The sequence below is a fragment of the Alosa pseudoharengus genome, unplaced genomic scaffold, assembly GCF_046254945.1.
Source record: "Alosa pseudoharengus isolate Yale_2024_CS ecotype anadromous, Long Island Sound unplaced genomic scaffold, YU_APseudo_1.1 YU_APseudo_1.1_scf_23, whole genome shotgun sequence".
Classification (NCBI taxonomy): Eukaryota; Metazoa; Chordata; class Actinopteri; order Clupeiformes; family Clupeidae; genus Alosa; species Alosa pseudoharengus.
In genome coordinates, this window is record NW_027468685.1 from 20,294,951 (window position 1) to 20,315,201 (window position 20,251).

The window sequence follows — 20,251 nt, forward strand, 5'->3', positions numbered from 1 at the left end:
TTTAGGAATGACATACTAAAAGTCCCCGTGAATCCCCCTTGTGCTCTCTGAGATATTCAAGATGGCATCCAAAATGGCCACCATTTGGAGATTTTTCTGTATCTCAGGCTTAAAACCTGATACAAATGTAATTAAAAGGTCAAAATATATGTTTTTTAGGGTAAGTAAGTCAAGTTCATCATTAGTTTCTTGAATGGAGACATTTCATAATAATAAATCACATCCTCATCATCCTCATCATCAGAAATTGGTGTTGATTCTTCAGTTTCTCCCTCATCATCTAGTAAAGCTGGCATTGGTGCTGCATTATATGAAGTCAGCATTATATATAATATTATGTGCTATTACATTATAAAGGTTATAGAGGGGAAAATCTGTCGTTTTTGTCGCGCAAGTCGCACACAACATGAGAGACTTGAACCTTCTAAAAAACCTTCTTATAAACATGATCAAATGTATACAGAAATGCATGTAGCCTAAATAAGCTTTAAAACTTGCCATCATAGTTATTCCTCTTTTGCCAAACTCTGAATTAACAAGGAATTCTTATTTTAAGTTAGCTTACCATTTTAGCCCACCTAGGAAAAAGGCATTTTTTGAACATATTTCACCCATCCAAATCCTTTTTTTTTTTTTGTAAAATGAATCAGACAACATATAGTTTGTATACATTTTTGATCCTTATTCTCATCAAAGCAAGGGTTTGTATTATGTTTTAAGCCTGAGATAGGGAAAAATCTCCAAATAGCGGCAATTTTGGACGCCATCTTGAATATCTCAGAAAGCACAAGGGGGATTCACGGGGACTTTTAGTATGTTATTCCTAAAGGTATTCTGAACATATCCTGAACAATTCAGCTTGTTACTAATTTGTTCCGGCCTTCCGGGTTTGACTCAATTTTAAGCTAATGCTCTTGGACTAGAGCGCATCAAAAGTTAATCGAAGTTGCCTACACGAAATTGCGGCGGGTGCCGGTAGTGACAATAGTGCAAAAGTAACACCAATGTAGAAGCTTCAAAAATGCAATATTGCAAGTAGGCTAGCATATGTCAGCAACATGTTGAAGTTCTTTGAGTTTAAACGAGGATGTAAGCAAGCATCCAGAGCAGAGGGACAGTGAGCAGGTGGTGGAGCCTAGTTGAGGCTACATTATAAGAACTCAGTGGTGGAGCAGGTAGGCTATTGCCATGCCGACGATGTTGATTATGATGATTATTAATTGCGATAATGTAATGATATAGTAATGACAACATAGTAAGGCCGTGCTGTGATTATAATAACAAATAGCGCAACTTAAATGTTCTAAATGAACGATTTGCAAACCCGGACAGCAAAAGAGCGTCAAATCGATATTAATTGTTGGTCAGATTGATCAGTTTCCGTCAGACGCCCAAAATTCAACATTGATGGCATGATTGGTGGTTGGTCTCTCTAAGTAGAGCGTCGAAAGGGTCCTATAAGGGTTATCATGGTAAAGATGGCCTAAAAGACTGTAGACTGACGGAAATGTAGGCTACAAAACATCAAGTCATATTCATGCACAAGCCAACTAAGCTATACAGTGACCTATACTGTACGATAGGCTACTGGAAGACATTAAAGATAATTACTTAATATAGCTATACTGTTCCAAAATGTACCAGCAATGTAGGTAGGTAGTATAGCCTACAGGAATAAAATATTTCCAGCAACAGCCCTGTTTATTTCAGTTGTCCTACAGTGATTAATGTCTACGACAATCAAGAAATTTAGCTCCTTACACATAGGCTTCAGTAACTGTTTGGTGCTGCTGTCAGTTGAGCATTTTATAGTTTAAATGTAGCCTATTGAAATTTGAAATGATACTTTGAATTCAAGCAGAAACTCTTTAATAATTGCTTGTATAGCCTACTTGAATATGGAGATCATGTGCTCCATGGCTACCTCTGATCAGTCAGAGTGATAGCCAATGAGGCCTATCACTTTCAGTGCAGTAGAAAATATATATTTAAGGGTAATGCAAAGATTTTGTATTTAATCAGGTGTGCCCAACCGATTTGAGGGCCGCTTGGGCCAAATATGCCAGGGCCGATTTTTGGTCCCAGTCCGCCCCTGCTTACACTATCCACTGTACTCTCACAATAGCAGTGCTTCTTTGGCCTACTTGCTTATGTGTGGTGGCTATATGGTTGCAAAATACATGCGGTTGTTTCTATGTAAATATGCTAAGAACACTTCACACAAGGACAGGCAAAGAGAGGATGGAAATCCCAACCAGTCCCGAGCGAAGTTCCACAGGGGTGATGTGAGGTTGAAGGGGGAAAAAATATGCAGGGAAAGAGGATCAAAATGTAACTGCGGGAAAAATGTTCTCGGATTCAACACGCCTTGAACATTTTCATTGAGGACCATTCTTTGAACCGGACTTGTAGCAGCAAGTCTTGCCATTTTAATCTCTGCAGCACAAAAGCACCACACTCACGGAAACCAGAAACGGGCTCACACACACACTCACACACATACACACCCAGCTTCACATACACACACTGAAGGCATGCTAAGAGTAATTGCAGGTGTGTAGAGCTAAATGATAGTGGTGGAAAGGCAAGTTTGTGACTCAATGCCAGAACACCTTGACTCTCATTTTTTACAGTTTCAAGCGAGACTAAGCTCAACATAATCCTAGGTCCATGAATAAACACACACACACACACACACACACACACACAGATTTTACTTGGAAACAGTTCAAGTCATAAGCATTTCGGAAATAATCATTTATTAAAATTATGCTTACATTCAAGTACAGCATTTAACAGCCGTGCTGTTGTCAGAACACTCACTGGAACAACTTCCTCAACACCATCAAAACATTTAACTCAAGGGAAGTTCAAATGATTCATCTGATTGTGTTAAAAAGGCATCAGTAACTCAACGTGTTTACATGCATGTAGAATTAGTCTTCCAATCAAACAATAACATACTGTAGGATACTCTTGTCACATCCTGATGAGGTCAGTGATATGGATGATCTCTTGTTGCCGTAGGAAACGCTTACACAGTCAGGAGAGCGAGAACAAGAATGAGACCAGACAAAAAACAAACAGACGACACATTCACTTTTCTCTGAGGTGTGTTGGACATTCATCAGTTTGCTATGAGGGCGTTTACAATGAGATTCAAACCGTTCACCTGACTCCCTGAATCAAAACGTGTTTTACTTGCAGTCAGGGTCAAGCTCTGGCTGCCCCCCTCTGTAGCTGAAATCCTTCTCTATAGGGAGTGGCTAGGAGAGGACATGAGCCACTCCAGGGCATGAGTGTTAGGGAGGGGGAGCCCCTACGACACTAGAGAAGCTCCTGCAGGACACAGGTGAGGTGACAGGTGAGGTGAATCTGGATCTTCACAAACACCATAGTTAGAGGGCACTCCTGCACGGTTGCTGCAACAGAGTGACATACAGTCTAAAAACAAGTGCTGAATGGTGTCACTTTTAACAAGGTACAAGGCCCCTGATCTGTACTCAAACACAGGGACTCTTTCTGTCTCTCTCTCTCTCTCACACTCACACACACACACACACAGATGCAGGGATCCTCCCCCCGTTGCCCTAAGCACTTTTCTGTATGTTTATGGTCTCATGACAGTTCTTTTCAATAATGGCAACCGCTTCCTTCAGTGTGTAAAAAAAGAGACAGTGGCATAGGGAATTCAATACAGGAAAATGTAAAAAATAACTACCACTGTCTGCCTCCAAATAAGTTAGCCAATTACAATGTAAAGAGAGGGAGGGGCACATTTTTTGATGGACTCAGTGGCCTGGGTTACATGGAGAACAATGGATGCGAATAAATAGTTAAACAAGCATGACCCCTAAGCCACAATAAAACAAACCAAACTAAAGAAAACAAAGAAATGAAAAAAATAAACTACACAAATTTTACTGAGGCAGTCATCCAGCTAGCAAGAGAACAACAACAGGAGCAGATCTTGTTAATTTAAAGAAATATCACACCCATACTGTAAACAACCTGAGAATAATTTTAACTAACAGAATTAATACAATTTAAAAGAGATCCCAAGCAATTTACAAAAGAAAAAGGAACATAAACAAAACGGATACATTTGTCATATTTACACATGGTATATCATGTAATTTAGGGTACTTTTATGAAGACATGGCTGACACAAATTCAAGAAGTTGTGAACATTTTTGTCTATTGTGGAAAAATACTGACTCCATGTCTTACGCACAGAAAAATACACATAAGTCTACTATCACAACATTTCACTGACACATCAATTAAGATCTCTGTAGGAGTGGGATTGGAAACTCTTTATCGATACATCTGAATGAAAATAAATTCTGTTAATGAATTCTCCTTTGCTTCTTTACAGAAAAACGAAAGTCAGTAAATTTCCAGGACAAAAAGTCTGCAATTTCTAATCTAAAACTAATCAGCAAATTCACAAAGTCACACAAATACTTCTGTTGGATTGCTCATGGTGTGTCTCTCACAACCGAAACCCAGTTGTCACAACAGATCTTTTTTATGTGCTTAACCTGACCACAATAAACACATTGACCTCCAAAGGACAGCGATGCTTCAAGTTTACATTCGTAGCCCTTTTCGTCCCACGTATCTACTCATTCTATGGGTAGGTGTTTATGTTAGAGCACATACCCTGGAATGCCCTATGTGAGTGCCGTCTGACTTTGATTCATCGCAACCTAATAAATCTTGGGGCCTCCACAAACAAGAGCATTTCAGTCTGCGGTGACACCAGAAGGGTGTTAAAATGAGTTTAAAAAAAAAATCATCAGTATGTTTATGGATTGTTTTCCCTCCAATGAATGGAAGAGACAATTTAAACCACACATATTTGGTCATGAATGTATCGAAGTGGTCTCTAATTTTCTTACGTTTAAGCATTCAAACTTCAAACGCACTCGAGTGGATTGGAAATTTTAGTAAAATTTATGGTCTCCTGCTATCCAATGTCAAAAGTGATTCAAGGAGATGGTACGAGCGTAACAAATCAGGAGAGAGGGAACGCCTAGGAAAAACATTTAACATTTCCCTCCAAAAACTCCAAAAGGAATGCCATTCTACAGCAAAAAATCTCTCACCTTCATCTTCTTTGAAAAACCTGGGACCCAACCCTCTCCCTATCCGTAGTACCGACCCACCCCCACCCAACACACACACACACACACACTCTCTCTCTCTCTCTCTCTCTCTCTCTCTCTCTCTTGGCTTGCTGTGACATGTTGGTCTTTCTCCAAGATTCTCCACTCTGCCTCATTGGCCCAGCATTAGGATGTCCAGAAAACAAACAAACAAACAAATCAACAGATTAAAACAAAACACATTCCTTGGGGACCAGGAGGAGATATTACAGGAGCAAGTGAAGCATTTCTAATTTAATTTCAACTCCATTTTCTTTCTACAGAACCACATTTAGCACATGAACTTTTCAAAGCCAGCTTTTTTTAAAATAACGTTTCACTTTCTGGAGACTCTGGTCAATCTGGTCTCCTTTATTGGCTTCAGTAGTCCCTGAAGGCCATGGCTGCAACAGGAATGCGATCATTTCCATAGGGCGTCAACCGTCGGAGGCTTAGGCCTTCAGGTTAATTCCAGACCAAGTTTCGTTTACCTCAGGAGTTGTCCTCCTTTCCAAAAAAAGAAAAGAAGAGAAAAAGCAAATAGGATTGACTATCCAGGATTTCTTTTTGAGGGGGTTGGGGGCAACAAGAGGGTTTAGGGTTTCGGCGGGTGGACAAAAGGGAGTGGTCCATTTTAGTGTAGTTGAAAAGGGGGTAGGGGTAGGACACAATAGGGAGAGGAGTCGGTTGGAGGGGGTTATGAGATGGAGCAGAAACCCACAGATAAGGAGAAGTGTCCTGTCCAAGACCACCACCCCTCCACTCCATCTAATTCAGCCTTCAAGTCCCAGAATCTCTTAACTCCTCAAGGGTGGCTGGTTTGCTTTTGTCCAAAGAGAGGGTGTTATTCTGGGGTCAGGTACCGAGAAAGGTGGGCTTGGTAGGGGTGAGGAGAGGGGATGGGATGGGTGACTACAGTAAGGCAGGCGGAGGGGTCGAAACCAGGTGTGTGAGAGAGAGGACAGCAGTTTTCTTCTGGTGATGTGAAAGAGCAGTACACCCCAGGGGTGCGGGCGGGTGGTTGGGACAGGTGGGATGGAAGTCAGGGGAACCGGTGATACGACCCAAACGAGCGAGTTCTTGAAGCTGCCCTGTGGGATCTTCGGTGGAAAAGAAATTAAGACGTCTTTGTTTTTGGGATGTTCTGCAAACCCTGAGAATGAAAGAAAGAGAGGAGTGGCATTAGTCACATGTTAAAAACTACCCCCTCACTCACATTAACACAATGATAAGAATCTCCTTTTTTACTATGAATTTCAACACTCTTCAGACAGCTGATTAACATTATAGAGATGTTGCAAAACGTCTCCACCCCACTGAAAAACTGACATTGCAGAAACATCTTCAGAAATAGATAACATCTGTGCTTGAGGCAGCACAATTCCTAGAGCTGCTTTGCTTGCAAGTCTGTGACTAATTTAAACATGGCGGATGACGCCACTTTGAGAACCTTACACATACATTCATACACACACATACACACACCAACTCCCTGTATGCGCAGGAGTGGGAAAAGGTCACGCTGAACAGTAGCTCTGGTTTAATCTCTGCCTAGAGCCTCTCCACCCTCCCCCTGAGTCAACAGTCTTATCACACGGCAAGCTTGTGAGGGCGGGAGCACGCTTCCACACACTGTCCCCACACAGACTAGGCATCAATGCAGACCGTGACAAAAGGAAAGCGGAAAAAGTCTCTGGAATATTCATCAAGCACCCCGCTGCGAATCTAGCAAGACCCACCCCTCGACTAGCACCACCACCACCACTCCAATCACACCCCATTCCTGAACATCAACAGAAACATGTTCTCCTCACAAAAAGGGTGCCATCCCTGAGGAATACTGTAGCAGTCTTTGGGTGGTGGATAAGACTGAGTCAGGGTTGTGTGCACACAAAAAGAGAAAATATTGTCAAGGAGGGACTTACCGGTTCCTCCGACTCCTCCCTCTCCCTTACTTGATTCTGTGCTTAGTATGGCGATGGGATACTGGAAGAGAAAGGACAAGGGAGAGATTAGAAGTCAGATTATGCTTACAGTATGCAGTTCTCCTGGGCCACTGGTATCTGGTAGTAATATCACTGTGTAGAGTACACACAGTTATTAACCATTGTGGAGTCTTGAAGGGACTTGTGTGGGGAGCTAGATAAATATAAGTAAGCTTCACAGAATGACGGAAATGAAAACAAGCTGAGGATAATAAGTGTTTAATGGAAAAGGTGGGACAAGTGTGATTCACGAAAACAAATGCTGTACAGTGACTCACTGCATACCACTCACTCACTGCACAGTCAGTCACATTACAGCTGTAGGGTTCTTGGAAAAAGCACCTGGTGGTTACGACAAAAAGCTCCTTAAAATGAGTGTTTCCTCTGAAATTCAGGTCAGGTTTGATAATGCTAAATGTTCTAATATCATTTCATCAACCTTGACTGTCTGTATCTAAAACTGTCTGAGCAGAGGCATCCAGAGGTATTCCTACCAATGGAGCTTCAGTTGAGATAACAATCTCTTCAGTCAAACTGATAAGAAAGCACACAAAACAAGCACAATAACAAACTGAGGCAACGCTAAACACTGGGGTGGACAAAAAAAAAAAAACTGTTTGCAAACAATCTCCATGGCTGTACTCGTTTGTGGAAGCTCCTACGATTTATCATTGCAGCGATGAATTCAAGGCTGAAAGAGTTTAGGAGATGGAAGGATAAGAGAGGACAGTTAAGACTACGATAGATTGAGACAAATTGACGGACAGCGACAGACTCACAGGGGAAGGAGGGCGGGGGTGACGGGGGACGACAGAGAGTGAGACAGAGAGTGAGACAGAGAGTGAGACAGAGCCTGAGCGCGAGACAGAATGACATCAGTATGTTCGTCAGAGTTTCGGTGTGGAGAAGGAGGAAAAAGAAGGGTGAGGGGAGAGAGCCCCATATCTCACAGGCAGACAGATACTGTAGTAGGAACCATTCCTTCTCTATGATCATCTCCAATGAGAAGTGTTCCAAGAGATGGCTCGGAGCCAAACATGTCATTATCACAGGGAGGTAATCACAAGGCATTACAGATAGAATTCTCGGAAATTATGAAGGAATTCAAGACAGCAATGAGACAGAGAGAGAGAAAGAAAGATATATGGAAGAGAAACAGGTGGCAGAAGGCAGGTGCAAATATATTGACACTGACTACTACTACTGTTCACATATTTATACCCACATTGCTCTGTTTCTATCCTCTACCTTCTTTTGTTATTCTACTGTCATTTGTAACACTTGCTTTGGCAACACTGTACTCAAACAGTCATGCTAATAAAGCACCTTTGCATTTGCATGAATTTGAATCAACACTGGCAAACAGCCTGAGTAAGAGACAGAGGGAGCAAGAGAGAGAGAGAGAATAGTGTGTGTGTATGTGTGTGTGTGTGTGTGTGTGTGTGTGTGTGTGTGTGTGTGTGTGAAATAGAATGAAGGGATGAGAGAGGAAGTGAGTAAAGAGAAAGAGAGCGAGAGAGAGAGAGAGAGAAGCCAAGCAAGTGTGGACATGACTGACATTCTTGCCATTCATTCTCCACCCTGCTCCCCCCATTCCCTCTCCTCCCCAGAAAGACAGATACCTAATTCTAAAAACACGGGGCAAGGCAGGACATTGTGTCTTATTGTGACCGCTCCTTTTGTCTTTTTTTACTCTCACCACAAGCGGTTGAGAGAGAATGAATGACATAACCTCTGTCAACAACGTTCTCTGCAAAAGTGAATCATATCTGCTCGCTCCAATTTCGAAATGTACAAGTGATAAGAGAGGCAAGAAAGGCGAGACACACTGAGAAATCTTAACACTGAAAAGTTGCAAGAACGAGAATGATTTTTTTTCCGCTTTTTTTTAAGAGGACCCAGGAGAGACACTTTTTTTTGGTCCAGTAGGCACCCGTGACAACAGAGGCCACTCCTTTTTTTCTGTAAATTCGAGAGTGTGTGTGTGTGTGTGTGTGTGTGTGCGTGAGGGAATGGAATGCGGTCAGACGACGTTTTGACAATAACGTGCGCGACAATCATTCATTGGAGCAGGCACAGCCATGTCAGAGGAGAGGCGGGAGCGGAGGAGCATCCCAGGAATCTGCCGTGCGTGCCTGCTCCACCAAATCCCACTATAGTCTGGCATCCGAACACAGAGTACACAAACTCCACACCATGGAGGCCGCCGGTGCACTTGGCTAACAGCAGCCTGTGTGGTTTCCCCACCTCCTCCACAGCTTCCCTCATGCCCGTACTGTTTTGCTGTGTTTTGGGAGTGCTAGCGTGTGCCTGGTACACGTTCTCCTGCCAAGTCCTGACACCATTTTGTGGCTGTTTCACCCAAGGGGATGAAGTGAAATAGGTGCATTGGGAAGCCAATAGATTCCTGTAACCTGACGTAGATATTTGAGAATATCTCAACAGGTTGAGTGTTATTTTGTTTTAGTTTTGTTTTGTTTCCATCTCTTCTCTAGACATTTGTTTATCAGCCAAAGATATCAGAAAATGGCATCTTATGTTGAGTGTTATGAAACGCTCACCAACCTCCCATGTCAAATCAGATGGCGTCAAAGAGCAGTTGTACACAGATTTGAAATCTCACACCCTGAGGTTTCTTTCAGTTGAAAAGGTCAAATCTGTTAAGAACTACACCACCGTGTTGGCCAAGCAGTGAAGAAACACCTCCTTATCGCCTGAGTGTTTGCTCATGAGGTGGTTCACCACCTTGCCTTCTCCAATTGTCACCGTGCAGAGCGGCTTCAAATCCCTAAATGCCCACTACCCGCTACCTGCTTGTTTAGCGAGTCTTCAAAAGGGCTTCCCCCTCCTGAGTCAACAGACAGTCCACAAACACGTCTCCTCATCCGGAAACCCTCTTCCTGAACACAAACAGACACCGACACCGTCTCTGTTCCGCCACTGGAGCTGTTGACAGGCCTTTCTGAGACAAGACGTCTGTCGCAGAGCCAAAAAAACAAAAATACAACCAGTTCTGACTTCCTCTCAGCACCTGTCGCCTTGAGATGGATGTCCCTACAGAGGTTTCCTCGGCTCCTCGACGGGCACAAAGACAAGCCCAGGTGTGTCTAGCCTTGATTGACCTCTGTCACCTATCCTGCTCCAGTAAATCCCTGACTCTGTCGACTCTGTGTTTGCTCAAAGAGGAGAGGAGAGAAGTGGTGAGGGCAGGTGAGGAAAGGACGATAGTGGAAAATGGAATGAGAGAAAATGGACTGGAGAAAGAGTGACTCACCCGAAAACACCAGAAAAATGTACCAATGCAAAACCCAATGTGGGCATTGGATCCCTGTGTATCCAACATATGTTACTTCATCAGAGAATTAACCAATGACCTGAACAAGTAGCCAAACTACTTCCTAAACACAAAATTAACTATCCCCTACACTTCCGTCTGCACTACATTCAAATTGCATTAAAATAAGTAGTTCTTCATAATCTCTCCAATGCAGCTTAAACTGTCAGTAAATCTACCAACAGATTAGCTCCATGTGGTGTTAGCAATAGAGAAGACACAAGCTTATGAGTATCAAATATCAAACTTCAGTTGTTTCTACCAACAAACAGCATTTGAGTGGTTCAGTTAATCTGTTGAAGGGTGACTTGCTCTGTCATAACTGATTGGCAGCCATTCAAAGGATGTGGCTGAGATTGCATCTAGGGCTGGGATGGTATGAAAGCAAGAAATTACCGTTTTACGGTATACCGCTTTACACCCCCCCCCCCCCCTTCAAAAAAACAATCTGATTGTGAATTATGGATTATGAATTTTGTGCCGCCATCACAGCCAATTAAACTTTAGACAGCTGCAGCAACTTCAAAGATCACTGGACCAAATGCTAGAAATAAGCAGTTTATCAACAAGGCTATCACGATTTTAGAACTGTTACATTCATGATGGCGCTTATGCTAGGCCTACTGTTACAACGGTAGGCTACCGCACGTTTTAATGGCTGTGTCAGGTTGTAACAAAGGTAGATCACTGTTAGGTTAAGTTCTTAACAAACTAGAACACATTTTTTAATTCTGTTTCAACTTTCATGGAGTAAACATGTATGACTCCTTTCTGGCCAAATTTCACAGCTTTCAAGTCTTAGGCTAGGCTACGTCTTTGTGTAAATCGGGTTTGAATGGAGAGAATAGAAAAGTGTTACAATTGTGCCAGTTATCCCCTACTCTCGCATAGGCCTAGTAAACAAATGGAATGTTGGAACATTGCGCTCCCCAACACAAACGCGAAAGGTTGGGTTTGCTTCATCTTTTGATGATAAGTTTTGAAGTTTTGTTTTGAAAACCTTGATTCAATGTCATAAGATGGATCATCACATTACACATCACGACATTACACACTACGTGCACACATGTGCAGGCCAATAGGGGGATTCGACTTCATGTAGCCGCCTGCAGACGTCTTAAGCTCACATCATCTTAGGCAAGCCAAACCAATCCTTCAGGTTTTGCAGGGGTGTGAGCTATATACACAACAGACCTTTTCATTAGTGCTCAGGTATCTATAAATCCTAAGGATTCGATAGTCATTCAAATAATTTTTTGAGCAGTTTTGACAAGAAAACAAAATTATGCTTATGCTCTGTCTGTCACTTGCACTGGGGTTGAACTCACACAAGATGCACGCAGAGAGGTAGACAAGACAAAGAGAGAGAGAGAGAGAGATAGAGAGAGAGAGAGAGAGATGAAAAGAGCGCAAGATAAAGGGAATGAAACAGATGACACTCACTCTTTTTTCTTTCTCATGTGCATGACCACGCCGATCACGATGGCCAGAGCGATCAGCACGCCGATGATGATGCCAGCTATAGCACCGCCTGACAACCCTTCATCCAGTGCTCCCTCCTCTGAACACACAAACACACATGTACACACATGCACACAGAAACATTTGTTTAAGAACATACATTCACAGAATTCTTTCAATATTTGTTGAACTGTTCATTCACACAACAAACACACGCACACACACACACACATACACACACACACACACACACACACACACACACACATCAGTTACAATGCTCAGTAAATCCCTGCTGTGAAAGCCTCACCTTTGACAGCGAGTGTGTGTGTGGAGGAGGCGGTGCCATTGGTGAGTGGGTTGCGGGCGGTGCAGGTGTAGGTTCCTGTGTCACGGAAACTCGGCTGCTCGATGATGAACATCGATGTGGTGGGTTCCAGTGTGGTGCCATTGAGCTTCCAGGAGTAGGTGGCCACGGGGTAAGACTCTGCCGTGCACTTGATCTCCACACGGTCTGTGACCTCCACTGCCTTCGGTCCCACCATCTTTATCCCTTCTGGACCATCTGAGATGATATTCAGCGGAGACAGAGAGGTTGGTTTCAAGGTGTTTGTCATGTGTGGTATTAGCATAGGCATGAATTGGTCAAGGGCTTCAATTGTCCTTTAAGCAGACAACGGTATGCTCTCAAGTCCCTGCAGACATCACTGAGGAGAATCATGATGAATTTGTCATTAATGTGTAAATCTCTCTCTCTACCATTTAAAAGAAAATGGTTACAAAAGCATAGAACGCAGAAACATTGATCAAAACTCTCTCTCTCTCTGATTGTGTGTGTGTGTGTGTGTGTGTGTGTGTGTGTGTGTATGTGTGTGTGTGTGTGTGTGTGAAATAGAGTGAATGGATGAGAGAGGAAGTGAGTTAAAGGTTGTATCAGCAATGGTGGGGTAACATCACTTCCTTTTTTGGGCCTGCAATCGCTGATACAACCTTCAGAAAAAAGAGAGAGAGAGAGCGCGTTTATGTCTCGTGAGGGTGTATTTGTTTGTGTGTGTACACAGAGACCAAGACCTAAACCAGTGCGTTGCGACTGACGGCATGTTCACACTCACAGTTCACCACCATTGTGTAGTTCCCCTCCAGGGAGTTGACTGCGTTTTGCAGCACACACTTGTACAGGCCAGCATCCTCCCTCTGCACCATGGAGATGTTCAGCATGTCCATCTTTTTGGAGAGGACCACCCGCTCGCTAACAACCAGATCGACGCCGTCCTTTGTCCACTTTGTGGACGAGACCGTGCCAGCTACTGCTTTGCAGGTGAGCTGGATGGAGCTGTCCTTGGCGATAAGGGGCGTGGTGGCACCCACTCTGGTGATCGAGGTTCCCTTAATGGGCTCTGTGAAACAGAGAGAGAAGACAGGAAGAGAGAGAGAGAGAGAGAGAGAGAGAGAGAGATTATGCCATTTAAAAAAGGTTGATGAAGGATTTCTTGTGGAACCTTTGTAACCGTTGAATTTGCTCCCACATTAGAATGTCCCATTTAAATAATCCCAAATCAACTTCTCAAAACACAATTTACTGGTCATAACATGTTACTTATCTAACTTCAATGTCTAATCTTAAGTCCAAGTACTGTATGTGTAAGACTTAAATTATGCTTAAAAGCACGTAAAAACACTTACATGGGCATCCTGCTCTCCTCAGTAAAATATCAAAAGCATGCAATTTGACAAAGAGACACTTTCAAAAAATGTTTTTCTCACTGATGTTATATCTTTATCTGGAAAGTACATTATTCAGTTATGCCAGGAAGGCTTTTTATTGGGATGAAAAGAAGTAACTTTTCAATTGACTTGACAATTCAGCATTAGCTTGATGTACTTCATTAACTACATTCCTTCTCTTGCTACAAACCCCCTTAAGACATTCTCCAGGGTGTGAATGACTTCTTGACATCACCTGTGTCCACAACACTGTGACTCTCAGTGACAAACAGTCATTAGAGAGGCGTATTGTATTCCCCTCTGTTGCTGCTGCCTGTCATACCTTGCATTTCTTGACATCTTAGAACTTGTGTACCATATACTGTAGTTAGCATAAATTTAAGGTATGACTCAGAGTAAACAACTTTGTGCTGTTGAGCAACATGGCACATTCACTGGGTTGCAGCAAAACACCAGGAAATAACATCAGATCTCTCTCTCTCTCTCTCTATCTCTCTGTCTCTACCTCCCTCATTCAATATTTATGTATTTATCTATCTCTTTCTCTCCCTCCATTCCATTTCCTTGTTGTTTTCCTTACAATCTGAATTCTGTTTAAAACCGAAGATTTCACATGTACATTTTTTAAACTTGTCAGCAGGATACAGTTAAACTAATTCAATTAATCTAAACTCACAAGCTAAATCCTTTATCCCGCCTAAATCCCTAATCCCTTATCCTGTGAAAGAGAAAAAAAGCACCCACACATGAAGCAAGAGTTACCGTGTGCAGTCACAGAAAGTCAAATACTATGATGTGGGCCGTTCCTATAGCCACAGGGCCGATAGTGGTGAAACCAGTTTCTGCATGCTTGCTTCACAAGAGGCCATCTTAAGTCAAGCGAACAGATGTAGCTAGGTTAAAAACCTATACCAAGTTACTATTACCTACAGGCAACCATGCCGGGGGGGGGGGGGGGGTTTAAGCTATAACATGTTAGTTGGTTTGTTATAACCCAAAATGTGGTGAAAACGGAAAAGGTCGGAAAAAGTGTCATGTCATGTTCAGTTGTGAATGATTGCTTTGCTATACGCTTTCACATAATTGATTCCTTTTATCAAAATACTGTACACTGAGTTAAAAAGAGGAAAGTATTTTTCTTTCTCGCTTATCAAGGTGTCAGGAATGCAGTGATCTCACTTGGCCAACTCTGACCTATCTACCCAGCAACTTCTCCCACACAAATTTAGATTCCAAATTCTGGTTCAGAATGTGATGTACACACAACCAGGAATTTAAGGAGACCAGCACTCTAACACAAACACAAAACGACCATCATACCAAGCATATTACGCACACCTATAGCATGTGACCAATACATGTTTTAGTTCGCTAGTCATTTCACACCGAATTCCTGTGCTCCTGGTAATAGCCAGGCTCTCAAACTTCAACCTGGAGCCCTCTGATTTGCATGTTTTCCAACATTCCCTTTATATCCCCCACGGAACTCGTCAGTGACATTCTCCACTTCACTGAGAACTCATGGCCTGCATTTGTAGACGTCAACTAATCCACTACATAGAACAAGATTGAAACACACCCGACTTGGGGAGGAGCTCATGATTCTGAGTTCTCACCTATGACGGTAAACGAGGCCATGTTGGAGGCGGTGTAGCGCTTGGTCTTGGCGTTGAAGGCCACGCAGGTGTAGTTGCCGCTGTTCTTCTCATTGACGTTTTCCAAGGTGATGGAGGCGGTGGTGTCCTTCATGGGCGCCCCATTGTACATCCACTGGTAGGTGGCATTCGGGCTGGACACGGAAGAGCAGGCCAGGGTCACCATAGCCCCCGTGGCGAGGACAGAGCTTGTCGGCGTCTGCACGAGAACCACCTTTTCAGGGCCATCTACAGACACACACACACACACACACACACACACACACACACACACACACACACACACAGAGAAAGGTGTACAGAATGAGCCTCAAGAGGATGCAAAACACACACATAGAAAGGCTTAGCGAGAACAATGCCTCGGTGTTGTCTCTCCTCGGATTGCAGACGGCTACAGCACTGAGGGGCCAGGGTGAATGAGATCTTATCTAAACGCTGCCTTCCCATCACCTGTCTGAGTCACAGGGCTGTTTGCATAAGAAAAAAAAACCTCAGTCACACTGTGTGTGGAACATGGCCACCCTGACCAGGAAGAGAGACGTGCCCACCGTTCGCCTCCTCTCAGGTAAACCTTACAACAGCAGGGGGGCATATGAACTGACGAAGAGAAAGAAGGAGAGGACAGAGACGATTATGAAGCTCAAGAGGAAATGACAAACTGAGAAAGGAACTGAGAGACAGTAAGAGAGGGAGAATAACAGAGAGCCTTCTATTTATCTCAGGTAAAGGCATAGGGAAGTAGATGCACAGGCTACAGTACTTCCCTAAGAAAGTTTCATAATGGGTGGTTAGGTACAGCAAGGATTTACATGCCTTATGATGGAGCCAACATCAAATCAAATCCATGTACCCAATGTTTACGCCTATCAGAATGGGAGGCTGAATAAACCTGCGTTTCCTGTCTAGATGCTGATGTTGACATTGCAGACAGTGCATTATATCCACCACTAACAAAAACCTTGATACCATATTGAAATAAAATAGACCTGAATTGCAAATAATTAAAGCAAATGAAACAAGTACAGTTTCTTTCTCAGAACAGAGACTTACAGCTGACGGTCATGTTGAAGGCCGCGCTCTTCTCCTCCTCCAGGTCGTTGCCGGCGCGGCAGTAGATGGGGCCCCGCAGGTCCCAGCGCTGGACGTCCTTCACACTCAGGATGTTGCCGTCGACGTTCAGGACCAGCCGCTTGCCATCAGCCACCACAGGCACTGTGTTGTTGAGCCAGGTGTACTTCAGGAAGGAGCCCTTGGCTGTGCAGGTGAGCACCACCGAGCTGTTAGACTCCACCGCCTCCTTCGGGGGGTCGGAGGTGATAGTCGCGCTGGAGACCGGCTCTGCGGAGGGGAGAGGATGATAATGATGAGAGGATGAAGGGAGAAGGGTGTGAATGGAGGGATGGAGAGAGGGATGAGGATGAGTGCATGAATAAGAGCGGATGGAGAAAGAGAGGGGAGTGACGGGATGGAATGAATAGCAGTGGGTGAGCTTGGGTTTGAAGCTTCAGGAGAAGGATCTTAAATGTGGGGAAAGGAAAGACGAATAGATGGGAACAGCAGGCTGTCCATTTGCTTGCAAGTTGAAAAGGAGGAAGATCAACAGAGAAAGACTGAGCAGCACTCCACACGCTAAACAAAATCAGATCCTGGAAAACGTAGGGGCATGTTTCTATCTTACTAGAACTGTCTGCACTTATTTCCCAATCTCTACCACTGATGAGCCTTTGGTTTCACATCCTTGGCAGGGATAGAATCACCATAGATAAAGAGGGTATTCAAAATGTCCTCTACTGTTGAACTAATCATTGTGGCTTTTAGGAGACCTAGCCCTGATGATATATTAAACACGCATACACATACGCCACAGCAAGTGCTTGCATTCCAACACAGGAGGGATGTCTGAGGACGAAGAGAGTGCACTCAATGCCCGGGAAAGAATCTTGGCTGACCTCCCTATGCTGTTCTTTGACTGGTCTACACCTGGGTTTTGGTAATTGGCCCAGAAGTAGCAGCCAGAGCTAGAAGGTGAGAGAGTATGATCTCTGGCGGATCTGCGAGGCTAAGGTATGCTAAACTGCAGTGCACCATTAGCCTGACGAGCCAGACCCACATTAAAATGTAGGGTCTGGGCACTCACCGTTCGCAGTGCTCAGTCCGAGGGGCGGGATAATCAGTTGTCTTTCCCACCGGCGGAGCTAGTTGGCTAGTTCAAACATTTGCCAACTTAATAAAAGCTTAACTCGTGTCACACTGTTGCCAACAGCAACATCCATCTTATTTGTTTTCAAGTAGCAGGGAATTCAAGCCAAACCGTTGCAACTCTGCCATCAATCATTATGTTAAGCCCACCTAATGACTCTATACACGATTTCATTGGCCTGATTGAGTTTCGATTTCTGGAGCTCACAAGCAGGGGCGCGTCTAGATTTCTAGGCTAGTGCACCATAGCAATATGCTATAATAATGTGCTACAAAAGGTTAAAACACCAGTTAAAGCAGTTAAACCGAAACAGGTATTAAATAATATATGATTATACATACATACTATACCTGTTCAGGGTTGTTTAAATGTTTTCAGTTCTAATGAAGGGCCCTTTCAAGTAAAAGATTGTATGGAGTAGATAGTGATGTTGAGACACTGAGCTACTTCTACAGTGCATTTTCTATCAACCATGCTTTTAAGTCACCCTAATTTACCAATGAAGGCATAGGTAGTCATATTTTATATATTGTATCCGATATAAGTCGATATAAACTCCCTATGCCTTTTGTCATTAATTAATACCATGCTGTTGTTGCACCATAGACAATTTAGTAAAAAACACGCCCAAAGAACATCCACTCAACCACATACCACAGCTCTAGTGGCTATAAAGTGCGGCGTCTCTGGTGTATTTTCTTAATTGACAAGTGATTTAGGGCAGTGTTAAGTCTTTCTACCCGCCCCCCCCCCCCAAAAAAAAATAAAATAAATAAATAAATAAAATAAAGGTAATTAAACATCAAAATAACACATAATAACACCAAGAGAGACTTTCAAAATAACGTTAGATGACATCAAACTTGTTCCATGCCAACTGAGGCCAAATATGTAAGTAGGTCTACCAGTATGCACTCACCCAATACTTTAAGTTCCGAGTCTCCTGTTAGTGTCCGCAGGTCTTGAGTAACAATTATCAAGTGGTACATCCCGTTGTCAGTGGCAGTGAGCGGTCCAAGTTCCATCATGCCCGTGGTATTGTTCAGCTTAACTCGATCCTTGTAGGCATTGGCGATAGCCACTTTAACTTTGCTGGCCGTCACGATATTGACGCTTCCGAAATTCCAGCTGAGTGACAGGTACTCCGAGCCATCGAAGGTTGTGTTGAACTTGACATTCTTTCCCAATACACCTTTCACCTTGTCGTTTGTTAGAATATCTGCTGAACAGCACACTAGTGACACACACGCACGCACACACACACACACACACACACACACACACACACACACACACACACATTAAAAGAGAATGTTTACTTAACCTTAATGGAAACGGATTGGTATGCCAATCATTCAAATTATTCTACTAGGCAATGAATTTACACACGTTCAATTAAAACGTTAGGCTGCGACAAAAAATAACACAGATTAGGGATGCACAGAACCATATAACGCAGGTAACAAGGACTAAAGTGGCAGCAAAAACGTTATTTTCACACTTCCCACAAATATGTTATTTTTAAATATCTCACCAACTGCTGACGCTAGGAGGAAGAATAGCCGAAATTTAAAGAAATCCATTGAGGCGTCTGTGTCCTTCAAGTTCCAGAGGAGGAGTGCGTGCTGACTTGTAATTTGCAAGCAAAAAGAGTGAATCGTAGCCTACTCCAGAGGTGCGTAGTAGTTGCAATCAAACCACGCCCGCACGCTCAGTGACTCCCATACATACCTGACTCGTCATGACTCTCATCGACGCAATCGTTGGATAGGCTACTGATAAAATGTTGAGCCAACTATACAGCAGAGTAGCCTAATTTAGAAGCTTCACTTCTAATGAGACATCAGCTATAACGTTAAACCTGATACACCTGTTGCATCTAAAAGTAGCATAGTGTGGGAAATATTGCTAGGCTAGCCTTCTATGAAGAAAGTAAAATGCCCCAAATGAACAGCATCATGTAAACATAAGGAACACCATAAGTGCCATGTGAATGATCTCGTTTCAGTTGAATCGTTTGTTTCAAAAATCAAATGAATGCAACTAAAAAACACTGCATCGACATTTTAATTTTAACTGTTTGAATTTTTGTGGTTACGCTGCCGCCCCGTGGCGAATTGTTGAAGTCAATCTTACAGTAAATCACAATCACATATCCTCACAGTGAAGTCAGCAATCAAGAAAATATGAAACGCTTTTTGTGTAGGAGCAATAGAGCAATAGGAATGTATCATATTTATTAAAAAAAATATCTCAATCTGGTTGGCTTTTCTAATCTGTAGCCAGTGTTGGGGAGTAACGGAATACATGTACCGCGTTACGTATTCAGAATACAAATTATGAGTAACTGTACACTGAACTGTCCGTTACAGTTACAAGTTAAATAGTTGGTATTTATCATACAGTTACATTGTTGAAATCAATGGATTACATGACGATACTTCTCTGTTTCATAAGTTTATTCACTCTCTAAATAAATTAAGGCAACTCCATTTCCCAGAAGCTCCTGAAAGCAATCTATGATGAAATTGTTTCCATGTTTAAATCCAAGCCCCGCCGTCTTGCACTAGCCTCAAAACGCAGCCAGCGCGCATTATGGACGCGTCATCGGAGACCCTGAAATGACTGTTTGCACAGCAAATTAGGAGTAAAGTAAGTGGAGGTAACTCCTGCTCCTCACTGATCGTGGTTCCTGATGTCTGTTCAAAGGATATTTTCCCAAGTATTAATAGCTCAGGCTA

General features: G+C 43.1%; 1 protein-coding gene across 1 annotated transcript; it reads right to left on the reverse strand.

Moving 5' to 3' along the window:
- Positions 1-2,742: 2,742 nt before the first annotated feature.
- LOC143140847 (cell adhesion molecule CEACAM20) lies at positions 2,743-19,166 on the reverse strand. The gene is made up of 9 exons (XM_076301970.1): positions 19,045-19,166; positions 18,430-18,744; positions 16,361-16,648; positions 15,272-15,538; positions 13,043-13,327; positions 12,241-12,495; positions 11,913-12,030; positions 7,076-7,136; positions 2,743-6,303 (listed from the first exon to the last, which is right to left on the reverse strand). The coding sequence occupies exons 1-8, from the start codon at positions 19,091-19,093 to the stop codon at positions 7,118-7,120; spliced, it is 1,596 nt and encodes a 531-aa protein (XP_076158085.1). The 5' UTR covers positions 19,094-19,166; the 3' UTR covers positions 2,743-6,303; positions 7,076-7,117.
- Positions 19,167-20,251: the final 1,085 nt, after the last annotated feature.